This window comes from Alexandromys fortis, unplaced genomic scaffold, assembly GCF_014885135.2.
Source record: "Alexandromys fortis isolate MF-2015 unplaced genomic scaffold, M_Fortis_MF-2015_v1.1 scaffold_87, whole genome shotgun sequence".
In the NCBI taxonomy this organism is placed as follows: domain Eukaryota; kingdom Metazoa; phylum Chordata; class Mammalia; order Rodentia; family Cricetidae; genus Alexandromys; species Alexandromys fortis.
In genome coordinates, this window is record NW_026067971.1 from 6,977,571 (window position 1) to 6,991,642 (window position 14,072).

The 14,072-nt window shown below is 40.7% G+C and overlaps 1 protein-coding gene across 1 annotated transcript in view; it reads left to right on the forward strand.

The window, feature by feature from the left end:
- Brdt (bromodomain testis associated) overlaps positions 1-14,072 on the forward strand; it is a 38,451-nt gene that overhangs the window by 15,494 nt on the left and 8,885 nt on the right. Inside the window, exons 12-13 of the mRNA XM_050155864.1 lie at positions 8,904-8,965; positions 11,530-11,701. Coding sequence (XP_050011821.1) covers positions 8,904-8,965; positions 11,530-11,701 — 234 coding nt within the window. The remainder of the gene's footprint in view (positions 1-8,903; positions 8,966-11,529; positions 11,702-14,072) is intronic.

Here is a 14,072-nt window from a genome sequence, read left to right on the forward strand (position 1 = left end):
TCCTTTGGTTCTGTTTCGTTTGTTTTTCTGTGGAGCTAATTACTGCATCTGGTTTTCACGTTTCTGAGTACGTAGTGATGAACAAAAATTTGTAAAGTTCAAAAAGAAGTTTTACTTTGGTTAGAATTTGTCATTCTGATACATTTTAAAAATCACTTAGAGCTCTTTTATTATGAGGTATTTTTTATATTTGACTTCTAAGTATAAAACAATATTGGAAAAAATCCAAGTTGCATTTAGTATTTTAAATTGTAACAATTTACAATTGTAATTTCATTGAATAAAGCATTTGTGACCTAATAAGTTACAGCACTTTGTCTTTTGTTTGTAGTATAAAACTGTTATTCTATTAGTGTGAATTATTTAACTTTTAAAATTCAATAAATGCTTTGTGTGTTAGAAAAAATACCATATAATAATTTTTCGATGTAGGTACTTTAATAGTTAGAATATTTTCTTTTTTTCCTTTTTAGTTTTATTTTTTGGTCCAACTTACTATGTAGCCTGATCTTGCTTTGTAGACCAGATTGGACTTGAACTCAGCAATCCTTCTGCATCTGTCTCCCAAATGCTGCGATTGCAGGTGTGCTGTACCATACCAGCTCTTCATAGAATTTTCTAGTATGTTACTTGAAGAGAAAATGTATCACTAGTTATATGTTCTTTAAATGGTGCAATATCTATTTTCTAACTTTAACAGAACAGCTCATTTTCAGAATTCTAATCTTATAACATTGCTAAATTTGTATTTTATGACCAGCATTCGTGGTTGCTGTCATGTTTCTCAGAGAGCTTTTGTTTTGTTCTGTGGTGTAGGAAGCCAGGCCAGTTGTGCTTGTGTGTATAAGCTATGTCCTCACTGAGTTTCCTGGGTCGCTCTGGAACTTACTCTGTAGTCCAGGCCATTCTTGAACTTGCAGTAAATTTTGTAAAATGGGACACAATTTTTGCTCTGGTTAGAATTTGTCATTCTGATAGATTTTTAAATCATTTAGAGCTTTTGTTCAGAAGTATTTCTTATATTTGACTTCTTTTTTTCTTTTTTATTTATTTATTTATTAAGATTTCTGTCTCTTCCCCACCGCCGCCTCCCCTTTCCCTCCCCCACCCCCAATCAAGTCCCCCTCCCTCGTCAGCCCAAAGAGCAATCAGGGTTCCCTGCCCTGTGGGAAGTCCAAGGACCACCCACCTCCATCCAGGTCTAGTTTATATTTGACTTCTAAGCATAAAATAATACTTTAAAAAATCCAGGTTGCTTTTATGACCCCAAGTAGTGAAGTCATAGGTCTGCACTCATAGACTGACTCAAACTGTTTTAAAATGTACATTTTAAAAATAAAAATAGCCAATTCTCTCCCTGCCTCTGGTCCTAGAGATTGACAGTCTTTCTGATGTAGCAGGCAAGCAGTTTAAACACTGAACTGTATATAAACCTCAGACCACCTAATGAATCTGTGACTTGTTACACTGAGATCCGTTTCTGCTCAGTGGGTGCTGTAAATTGTTTCTTGCTGTTGCTTGAGATGGAATCTCACTGTGTAGCCCAGGCTAGACTCAAACTCTCGTTATTCCTCTTGCAGCCTATCTACTTTTTGGGGGAAACCCTGTTTAACTGTATGGTAGATTACGAGTAATTTTCTTTGTAAAGGTGTGAAAAGCACAGCTGTCCTTGCACATGGCAGTCTTAGCTCTGATGACAAACACGTTGCCGACCTCCACTGTTTGGTGGAAATGGGTTATTTAACCCCCAAAAGGTGAAAATCCGGTATATTAACAAAAACATGTAATAAGAGTGGAGCTAGGCATAGTCGCACTTCCGCGTAATCCCAGCATTGAGGAAGCTGAGGCAGGAGTGCTATGAGCTTAAGACCAGCATGGACGAGTAATGATACCTTGTCTCAAAAAAATTACACTGCAAGGATCAGTAAGATTTTCTGTGATTTGTTTAGAATGGATACAGTGTACTGTGGTGATCTCAAGAGTCTAGGTAACAGAAGCAGTTTTTCTGGAAGCTTTGGTGACTTATATACTTTATTATTAAGCTAATCCTTATTTTTAATTTATGTTTTAATACTTGTCATACTGCATTTGTTAAAATTTTCTTAGCATATGTTAATTATATTTAATAATGGGTTTATTATGACATTTTCATACATGTGTATATTTTACACTCATGTGTATATTTACACTCAACCACCTTCTGTGTCTCCCCTTCCCACTTCTGCTCATCCCCTTCCTCTCTCCCCAATTGTCCCTTCTCTGTGTGTGTCTGAGTATATATGTACATGTGTGTGCGCACAAGTATGTGTCCCAGTGAGTGTGTGTTCAAGTGTGTGTCCATCCCATTGAGTGCCATTAAGGGTGAAACTTTACCCTCAAAAGAAAAAAAAGCATGGTGGTTACCCATTGGGGAAGCTGTCTCTTCCAGTAAAAGGTTGAGGCCTCACAGCTCCTTCCCCTTCCACAGCAGGGGATCACTGGCTCCATCCTGTGGCAGTTTCCCCCTGTGTTATTTCAGCCACTTGACTCTAGGCAATTTTGTTTCCTTTAGTTACAATGCTTTACAGCTTGAGGTGTCTGGGCAGACTCAGATTTCCCTTCTGATTCCTCCGCTTCTGTTCCTGTTGTGTTATGGGTTGGTTCTGCTACAGTGGAGTGCTACTTAGGTGTGGCAGACATTTTAAAAGTAATGACCTGGCTAGGGTTTCTGTTGCTGTGATGAAACACTGTGACAAAAAGAAGTTGGGGAGGAAAGGGCTTATTTGGCTTACACTTCTATATCGCTGTTCACTATTGAAGAAAGTCAGGACAGGAACTCAAATAGGGCGGGAATCTGGAGGCAGGAGCTGATGCGGGGACCGTGGAGGGCACAGTTTACTGGCTTGCTTGCCATAACTTATTCAGCCTTCTTGCAGAACCTAGGACCATCAGCCCAGGAGTGGCCCCACCCATAATGGCCTGGGTCCTCCCCATCAGTTCTTCACAGGTCTGCCTACAGCCTGATTGGAGAGAAACGTTTTCTCAGTTGCGGCTCTCTCCTGGCCAGCCAGCATCTCTGACCCTCGTCAGCTTGACACACAAGCACATCACTGTTCAGCCACAACCTTCCTTTCTTGTTCATCCCCAAGATCTTGCATTGATATGAACATTGCAATATGAAATATTCCAAATTTTAAAGGGTCCACAGTGTTTAAAAATTCAAATGTTTAAGTTTAGTCTCTTATCCAAACTTTCTTTTAAAATCCAAAGTCTTTGTAAAACTTTTCAAAAGTTTAAAGTCTCAACTGTGGGCTCCTGTAAAATAAAAAATAACTTCTCACAACTCCAGCTGTGTATTAACACAATGTATGGTGTCTCAGATCCACTAGTTGGGGAGGAAAGGGCTTCTCCTTCTGGGCTCCTCCAAAGGGCTGGGCTCACTTCTCTGCCTCCACCCGCTCAGCACACAGCTTGTCCTCTAGGCCCAGGATGCTCCATTCCACTGCTGCTGTTCTTGGTGGCCACACCATGGTGCTGGCATCTCCAAAATGCTGGGGTTTCTGCTGCAGCTGGGTTGCACTTTCACCAACAGCCTCTCCTTTTCATGGTTCCAGGCCTCGACTTCTCTGCAATGGCCCCTTCAGTCCTAGGGCTTCCACTGCAGCTTGAGCTACACCTTCCAAATGGCTTCCTCAGCTGCTCCCCATGATCCCGTCATGCCTTCAGAACCAGTACCATTTGGGTGACTCTTGACTAATTTGACTGCCAGCACCAGGGACAACCTTGACCACCTCTGGAGCACAGCTTGTGGTGCTGACTCCAAGGAAATACTCTCAGAAAACGTTACCTCGGTAATGCTGGTCTCTTCTTATTCACTGCTAATTTCTTAGCCCCAACTGACCAGCATCAATTGTTCCAGTAAAGCAAAAATTTACTTCAGTGGTTCTGGTCTCTTGGTAACCACAGCTGTTTCTTCAGCCCCGGTTAACCAGAACCACATATTCCCGACTCAATACCAAATGACCCTCATTACATCATTAAGGGGCTCTCAAACCTCCCTTGGAGACTTGACAAGCCAGGTCTCCGTTGTCTGCACTGCTCTCGGCAATCTTGTCTTCCATGCTCCACACAACAGCGCAGCAAGCTGTAAGCATTCAGAGGCTTTTCTTACCCAAAACCCCATGTCATTTTTCATCCTGGAAGAAAGTTGGGGCAGACACTCAAGCAGGGCAGGAACCTGGAGGCAGGAGCTGGTGCAGAGCCCATGGAAAGGTGCTGCTTACCTTCTTGCTCCCCGTGGTTTATAGAATCAGGACCACCTGCCCAGGGATAATACCACGTGCAGCAGGCTGGGCCCTCCCCATCAATCTCTAATTAAGAAAATGTTCTACAGGCCTGCAGCACAGTCTGAGGAGGGGTGTTTTCTCAGCTGAGGCTCCCTCCTTTCAGGTGACTGTAGCTTGGGTCAAATTAACAAAACTAGCCAGCATAGGCAATACTACTGAAAGCTTCATGAGTGTTATAAGGCCCGCTAAGGCTGTTTGTTCTGAATCACCCAAAGAGCCCATTATTTGTACATTTTTAATAACATACTCATTTTTTACCTGGTTAAACAGGACTAATTACACAGTAGGGTACAGATTTCCAAGGAATGTCTTGTTGAAACATCTAGGAGATTGAGTTAACTATCATATCAAGCAAGATATTAAATCTGTTTCAAGATAAAGAGTTGCTAAAGACATCCTAAATCCTTCTAAAATGAGGATGAGACCCTGTAGGCCAGAGGTACTTAGTTCTTCATCACAATGTGGTTGGATCATTTGCATTTTCTTTTTGGCTGCAATCAACATCTGCAAACACTCAAGTACAGATAAATCAAGGACATTTAAATTTATTTTTCATATCGGTCACTATATCAAGTGTCAGATTCAAGAAGTAGAAGAGGCTTGAAAATGAAGCTGACAACGCACAGCCTGTGTTGACTGCACTGGCGCTCACAGGAGCCGCTAGAACAGTTTGGAAACTCAGCGAGCGGATGTGGCACACAGAGAACATATAACCAGTTCCTTTATCCTGTGACTTAATCCAGGTATCGAGAAGAGCCCCATGGCTCAGCTTACTGACCACAGTACTTCAGCCAGGCAGGTAGTGAAGGCAGGGACATCAGATTCTCAGGGCTCCAGGACAACCCCAGCTGCTTGAGACTCTGGCTCAACAGTTAAACAAAAACAAATAAAATAAATAATAAAAATAAATAAAAATAATAAAATAAATAAGATACTAGTGCTTCTGTTTGGAACCTTATAGGAAACAATCTGAGAAACTACATAAGTGTAAGCTCAGACACTTAGTGTAAAGTAGAGTATTTGAAGATGTTTAATGTGGTTGATGTACAGGTAACATAGTAATACTATCAGCTCTGTCTTTTGTCAGTGGTTTCTCAGTAGGAATGAAGTAACTTATCACTTCACTGTCATCGAGGCTTTCTGCAGAAGCACAGAGAATGTGATCAAGTTTCTTTCAATTAAAGTCTTTTGATTGAAAGGATTAGAAGGGTATAAAAAGATAAAAGCCAAAACTGCAGGCTTAATACGATGAAAATAAAATAAATAAAAACAGGTTCATACACTGAGGTATGTATTGAAGTTGGACCTTGCAATAATCATTTCTGTCCTGTGCATTTTTTATTTTTTTCTACACAGCTAGGTCTTCCTGGATAAATACATTATCTGTAATAGTGCGTCTCAGCTTGGCAGTGTGAGAATGACTTTTTATAATACTGTGTCTGAGTCTGAGGTGGAATAGACAAGGGAAACAGGTATGCATACCAGGGGCTGGGTGGTTTGCAGTTTAGAGCCATGGTTGCTCTTCCAGAGGACCTGGGTTTGGTTCAGAACCCACATGTGGCTCACAACACTATGTAAATTAACTGGATAGTCATCCACATGAAATAATTAAATCCTAGGGCTTCAATGGGCCATCGTGTTTGAGAATAACTATAGTTGTATGGTCTTTGTGGCTTTCCGTTTTCTAACTCAAGTTGAAAGACTCAGTGTAAAAGGGGCAAGGTTTTATGACTGGTTTGTTTTCAATGTTAAAGAAAACTCCAAATACTGCCAGGAAAATAGCCGAAGGCTCTTAGTGCAGGACCAGTTGTCAGGGTTTGTAAACACTAGACCATTGTCTTGGCGATGCCTTTGGGTAAATCCTCCCACACCTCAGGACCTGCTGTCTCTGTAGAATAAGACAAAGCTGCCGCAGTGAGTTCAGTCATTTCCATGGACTGTTAGAATGGAACATGGTTTCTCTAATCTCATAAGTTTGGTAATTATTTTTTGTGTGTGTGACATCATATTCTGGTTTTGCCTTGTGATTTTGAGTTTGTATTCAACCTATTGGGGTTTTATTCCAAACCAGCTTGCTGGTGATGTTTGTTGTCTCTGGAGCACAGGCCTCAATGCTTTCATAGGTAAACAGGTACTGAATAAACCTGCTAACCAACTCTGCCAATCCAGCTATTTTATTTTAACTGTAGTAAGTTGTCTGTGTAGTTTAGAATAAGAACATTTCACTTGTGGTTCGTGTACATTACTCAGAGTTTCTTAATAAAGGTGTGCATTACTGTGTAGAGGCCCCAGAGAATTTTTTTGTTAATAGATACATGATCATAATTGTTGTCAACTTCATTGGTGTTTCCCAAATCTGGTAGATTGTTATTACTCATTGAAATATTTTGTTTAGCTTAATAGCCAAAACATGCATGTGTGCATTTACACTCACTGTGTTCCTGAGAGGCAGTTACTTAAGATTAGGATGAGAAGCACAGCCCTGAGCTGTAGGCGCTCATTTTTCACCTGCTTGTATTCTGTACAGCATTGAAATATCAAACATGCAATAGTATAGTGTTAAAAATACCATATGTACTAGATAATTTTAAAATATCTAGTTAGTGTCTCCAGATCTTGAGGTACTAATTTTTATAAGCCTAAATGTTAGTTTTACGTGCCATACAACTAAGGAGATGTTCATCAGCTTTTCTTAGCAGGACACCAGTGTGGTCTGTCATGTTCTTATTCCCGAAGGTGTCTACATTGTAGGACATTGTAGTTTAGGTGCATGATTGAGTACCTAAGATTAATAGATATGTGTTGTTGTTATTATAACATTATATTAATGAATATAATATATTCATTATATTAATGAAATGTGTTTTTGTTTTAAGTGTGAAGGATCTTGGATCTCCCTATCCTCAGTGTGCTCAGTGTCTCCCAGTCACCCCTCTACCCAATCCCAACACTAAAATCAATCTTGGCTGAGTGATACTGGCTCGTGTCATTTTGAATACTTGAATTATTTCAATTAAAGCACAGCTTTGAGTGCTATTTAGCAATTTTAACAGTGTCCAGCATCAAATATTTTAAGAGAGGAAAGAACAGTAACACATCCAGTGGAAACTGATGGCATTTCAGGAGGCAGAAGGTAATTATTACATTAGAATGTTGTAAGTTTGGTTAATATTTGGTGTTGACCAGCCTTGGTACCCTTAGGCTTGAACCAAATACCCTTCAGGTGGTTAATGACAACTGGCTTGGAGCAATGAATGATTACCAACCAGTCTGCCACTTCACCACGTGGCAGAGGCTGTGCCAGGGAGGATATGGCACCACACTTGGTTGTACAATAACAGAAAGGAACCGTGTCTCACCATGACAGGCAGAAAGGCTTTTATATTTACGTCTACTGCCAGTGTCAGCTGAACAGACATTTCTAGGGGAACGGAGGCCCTGTGAAACCCATTGCTTCCCTGGGGGGCTGTAGGTGATAGAGGACTCACCTAGAAAGTATGAACACAGCCCTGGATACCACCCCAAGCATCATACAAACCAGGTGTGATGATATACCCTGCTGTCCTAATACTTAGGAGGTGGAGGCAGGAGGATGAGCAATTCAAGGTCATTCTCAGCTACAGACAACTCAACTCATTTGTTTGTATCTAGTAGAAACTGCCAAGTAGTTTTCAGATAGAGGGTTGATAATTAGGTGGATCCTAGTCTAGCAAGGGTATCAGATACTTCACTTAGTAAGTTTATCCTGTATATCCTCACAGATAATAAGTAACTCTTTGTTTCTCTTGGTGTGTTCTCAATGACTTAACATAAGCTCTGTATAGCTACACTGTGGCCCCTTAGTTGGTGTAATTGGTACTGTTGTCTGAAAACTTGGGCTCTGTTTTGTAACTTTCTTTTTAAATTCTCACTGAAGTTCCTTATAGTGAAAGAGGACACTTAGTTTTTTCCTGAATGTAATCCAAAGTGGAATTTTTGAATGGGTATTTATTCCATCATGAAAAATGAAGATTGGGGGAAATATCTTTTCCCATTCCAACTAAATTGGCCTAGTTTAAATAGGGCAAAATCTGCGGTTGTAAGAATTTCGTGGTATGAGAGATTAGTATTAAAGGCAATCTTTTGAAATGAGCCTTTTCTTTGTTTTCTTATAGCCCCAAAAGTTTTATTTAACTTCTTTCCTTGAAAAACATTACAAAAATATATTTAGGGTATCTGACATATTTTTGATATATGCATGCATCTTAGAACAATTCAATTAATAACATTAACTTACCTGCCAATACATATTTTCTGTGTTGAAAATACTTAAAATCTACTATGTTAGCATTTTTTAATATGCAACGTGTTATCAGCCATAGTCACGTTATCACAGAGCTCCTGAACCTTGTGCCTTTTGATTGACGCCCTCTGACCAGGGAGTTGGGTCCCTTTGACTGACACCCTGTGACCAGGGAGTTGAGTCCCTTTGGCAAGTTGTCAGTGTCAGACTTCTTCATTTCTAATATGGAAAAGTTGTACTTGGTAGGTTTTTTTAAGCTTACAAATGTTGAAATAATTGTCTATATACATTTTCAGAAATATTTCCTAAATTTACTGATGCAAAACAGAATGATTTGCCTCTGAAAGAGAATATAAAGGTAAGCTGAGTCTTTTAATGCCAACGTTGGAAACAGTGTAGTCCTGTGACTGTGGGTGTAGTAGTAACTTCCTTTAGAACATGGGGGGGGGCAGTACTGGGCATGCTTGTGCCCATAAATAGTGTCACCATTGAGGAAGCTGAGGAAGGAGGACCAAAGGTTTCAGCTAGCCTGAGTTGTATAGCAAAAGATTCAAAAAGAAAAAAATAAATCATGTTTTTACATTTAAAAAGTCACTTTTTAAAATTTTATTGATATTTATTGAGCTCTACATTTTTCTCTGCTCCACTCCCTTCAACTGTCTCCCAAGTTCCCCATGCTCCCAATTTACTCAGGAGATCTTGTCTTTTTCTACTTCCCATGTAGATTAGATCTATGTATGTGTCTCTTAGGGTCTTCATTGTTGTCTAGGTTCTCTGGGATTGTGATTTGTAGGCTGGTTTTCCTTGCTTTATGTTTAAAAACCACCAATGAATGAGTACATGTGATAATTGTCGTTACCTCACTCAAAATGATGTTTTCTAGCTCCGTCCATTTGTCTGCAAAATTCAAGATGTCATTTTTTCTGCTGTGTAGTACTCCATTGTATAAATGTACCACATTTTTCTTATCCATTTGGTCGAGGGGCATTTAGGTTGTTTCCAGGTTCTGGCTATGACAAACAAAGCTGCTATGAACATAATTGAACACATGTCCTTGTGGCATGATTGAGCATCCTTTGGATGTATTCCCAAAAGTGGTTTTATTGACATCCAAAATGGCTATACCAGCTTGCACTCCCACCAGCAATGCAGAAGTGTTCCCTTTTCCCCACAACCTCTCCAGCATAAGTTGTCATTAGTGTTTTTGATCTTGGCCATTCTTACAGGTGTAAGATGGAATCTCAGAGTTGTTTTGATTTGCATTTCTCTGATGACTAAGGATGTTGAGCATTTCCTCAAGTATCTTTCAGCCATTTTAGATCCCTCTGTTGAAAGTTCTGTTTAGGTCTGTACCCCATTTTTATTGGATTATTTGTTCTTTTGATGACCAATTTCTTGAATTCTTTGTATATTTTGGAGATCAGCCCTCTGTCCAATGTGAGATTGGTGAAGATCTTTTCCCATTCTTAAGGCTGTCATTTCGTCTTGTTAACTGTGTCCTTTGCTTTACAGAAGCTTTTCAGTTTTAGAAGGTCCCATTTATTGTTTCTTTCAGTGTCTTACTACTGGGGTTATATTTAGGAAGTGGTCTCCTGTGCCAATGCTTTCAAGTGTACTTCCTACTTTCTCTTCTATGAGATTCAGTATGGCTGGCTTTATGTTGAGGTATTTGATACATTTGGACTTGAGTTTTGTGCATGGTGATAGATATGGATCTATATTCATTCTTCTACATGTTGATATCCAGTTATGCCAGCACCATTTGTTAAATATCCTTTCTTTTTTCCATTTGATATTTTTTGCTTCTTTATCGAAGATCAGGTGTTTAAAGGTGTGTGTATTAATATCTGGGTCTTTTATTCAGTTCCATTGGTCCTCCTGTCTGTTCTTATGCCAATATCAGGCTGTTTTCAGTACTGTAGCTCTGTAGTAGAGTTTGAAGTCAGGGATTGTGATGCCTCCAGAAGTTCTTTTATTGTACAGGATTTTTGCTTTTCCATATGAAGTTAAGTACTGTTCTTCCTGGGTCTGTGAAGGATTTTCTGGGCACTGTGTTGTATCTGTAGATTGTTGTAAGAGTGCCATAAAAATCAGTTTTCACTTCATCAACTGGGTGTTGAAAGTCTTCCTCTTTAAGGATGTAAACTATAGAAATGCTTGACTTCCTCTTCCTATGAGATAATAACTTATATGTCAAACAGTTATATAGCAAGAGCGCCCACTTGTTCATCCGGCCGCCTGGCTAGCTTAGCCCTGAAATAACCACACAGAAGTTGTATTAATTAAAACACTGCTTGGCCCGTTAGCTCTAACTTCTTATTGTCTAATTCTTACACCTTAATTTAACCCAATTCTATTAATCTGTGTATCGCCATGTGGCAGTGGCTTACCAGGTAAAATTCCCAACATCTGTCTCTGGCGGCTCCATGGTGTCTCTCTCCAACTCTGTCATTCTTCCTCCCAGCATTCAGTTCCATCTTCCCTGCCTACCTAAGCTCTGCCCTATCAACAGGCCAAGGCATCTTCTTTGTTCATTAATGGTAATCACAGCATGTGGAGGGGACTCCCACATCACAGTTAAAGTAGAGCAGGTTCTGGAAACTCCAGCTCAGCCTCAAGATTATGGATACAGGAAAATCCTTGTGTCTTGGTGTACAAAACTGGCTGTGCAGAGCCCTGTGCAGAATTTCTAAACAAAAACTGGAGGGCGTGAGCCCTCAGAGTTCTGAAGATCTAAGGTCATAGGCCTTGAGCACGCCATTTAAACTCCCTCAGCTGAGGTCTCCTCATCCGCAGAGTCTCCCTGAGCATGTCTGTGTGACTTGGGTAATACATTTTCAAAAGGTATCATTAAAGCATCATGAGTCTGTTGCTACCTCTCGTGTGGTAAGAACTCTGAAGGATAACTTGACCTTTGTCCAGCAGATACAGTTTTCTGTGCAAGACGCAGCCTCTGCTGACCCTTGGCTTACTCAGCAGGCTACACCGTGTGCAGCACCAGGGAAGCAATCACAGCAGGGGCATGGCTACGATGTGTTGGGACTTCTGCAGACCACGGAGAAGACTGCGTCTGTGCAGGCTCAGTCCCTTTCAGGTAAGAACCACAAGGAAGCCCCTCAAGCTGAGGCCACGCGAGAACAGCCAGGTCCAGGCTGAATCCATCACTGAGACACGCTGTTAGGAACCATCTGCTTTACATACATGAGCACTCACTGTATTTATAACAATTATAGCCAATTTGTTTGGTTATATAGATGATGAAAAATCTCTTTGGCTACCCAAGCTTGACACCATATTTTAACTACCTTGGTAAATGCTGGTCTAATACCTACATGGAAAACAGTAAGCTGCAATGTGTCGGTTAAACACAGTAGGTTTTCTGTTTTTCTTTTCCAGTCAGTCACAGGTACTCCAGACTCTCCTTGTTCTCTGTGTACCCAGATTAGGAGGAGCCCAGGGTTTGATTCTCACCCTTTGCTTCCAATGTGAGACTCCATGCTGTTCTGTTTTGTCTTTAGCTCAAACCACAGCCATCATCCTTGTGGTTAAGAAAATGGAGATCAGAGAGAAAAATTAACCAAGCACTAGGCTTGTAGCTCAATGTGAGAATATATGGTTAGCATATATGAGGTCCCTGGTTCATTTCCCAGTACAAACAAACACACACACACAAACCCTGAACCATAAATAAGAGACAATGGGGAAGACAGACTGGTGGGCCAGCTAAGGCAGGGCCAAGTGTGTCCAGAGGATTAGTGCGGTCCCCACTGAAGGCCCCAGGGTAAAGCACTATGTCCCGTCCTGGAGAAATAAGATGTGGTTCTATGCCACAGTCTCACTGCTGTCCTAGTGGTTAGACTTGGGCTGGGGAGATGACTCAGAGGTTAAGAGCACAGAAACTGTTCTTCCAATGGTCTTGAGTTCAGTTCCCAGCAACCACATGGTGCCTCACAACCTTCTCTGGCATTCAGGCATACATACAGACAGAGCACTTATACCTTAAAAAAATACATAAATAAATAAAATTTTTCAAAAGGAGAATTTAGGCGTTTTATTCCTATTGAAACAAGGAACTTTTAACAGAAACATAGCAAAAAAAAAAAAAAGAGAGAGAAAAAGAAACTACTTTATGGGCTAAAGGGAGTCGCACTTGCCTAGCATGCGTGAGCCTGAGGTTCAGCACCCAGTACAGGGAAAAGGAAAGAAAAGGTTTATAAAAGAGAAGTGGGTTGAGGTGAGGATGTTCTCAGTAGTTAGGACCAAGAAGTCTAAATCAATTTGCCGCAACCAAAACCAATGCCATGGCCTTGGAAGGATATGAGTTAGAAGGTGGTTTTGCAGTGGGGCGTACAGACTTCGGGAGAATAAATGACAAGCCAGAGTATCTAGTAGTTGGAAATGAGAGGCATATCTAACTGGATTACAAAAGGCAGAATGGGTATCTGGGACTAACAGGAGTCTAATATCATTTAAGCACTGCCACATCTGAGATAAATTAGATGTAATTTAGAAATGCATGGGGGTGAAGAAAGAAAGGAAAATGTGCAAACTAGGAAGAGTGGTTAGACTTGGTTGGGGGAGGGGGGAAATGGGAGGTGGTGGCGGGGAAGAGACAGAAATCTTAAATAAATAAATAAGAAACAAAATTCTCAGAGAGAAAATCTTAGTGAAAAATTAACAAATTAAAAGTTATAGTCCAGATGCCGTGATGTGCCTGCGGCCTAAACTCCCAAAAGCTGCAGTCAGACAGGAGCAGGCGAGAGAAGGGGCCTCCCCTGGCTACTCCACTGCAGAGCATGCAAGTAGGTGGAGGGAAAGGAGAGGCCTGAGCTGACAACAGGGGACACTGCGTTTCCAAGCATATGTTCTTGAACTCAAAGGCTTGAATGTCTGAAGTCAGATTAGTAAGACGTGAGCAGAACCGGGAGAGGCTGCTGTTTTGCTGGAGCATGTCTGTAGACGAGTGGAGGGGCAGCATCACCCCCGAAAAGGAAGGGAAACAAGAACAGAACACAGCATTCTTTATTCCCATTTTAAGAGAACACCCTGCCTCTGACAAGCTTTGCATGCCTGAATCTCCGGGAAGGGTAATCAGCTGTGGGCAGCACGGTGCATAAGGCATTTTCTCTGGGTGTTTTAGTGTAATGTCTGCTAGCTGTGGGTGGTGGTATGCCCAAGGGAAATTGTAGATGGACAGAAATTATAAAACTATGACATTTACTTTTCTAGAGTTTAATGTCAGTGTAAGTCATCTTTTGCTTAAAAATTACTTAAAAATTTGACTGATGACCAACTTTCTTTTTAAAGGCAAGCCTTCACTATGTAGCTCAGGCTGGCCAAGAATTCATTATGCAGAACAAGCTGGCCTCAAACTCACAGTAATCCACCTGTCTCTGACTCATCCAGAGATTAACAATTTTATTCTTGAAATTTCTTATTAAAAATGGTTTAATATTAGCTTTAAC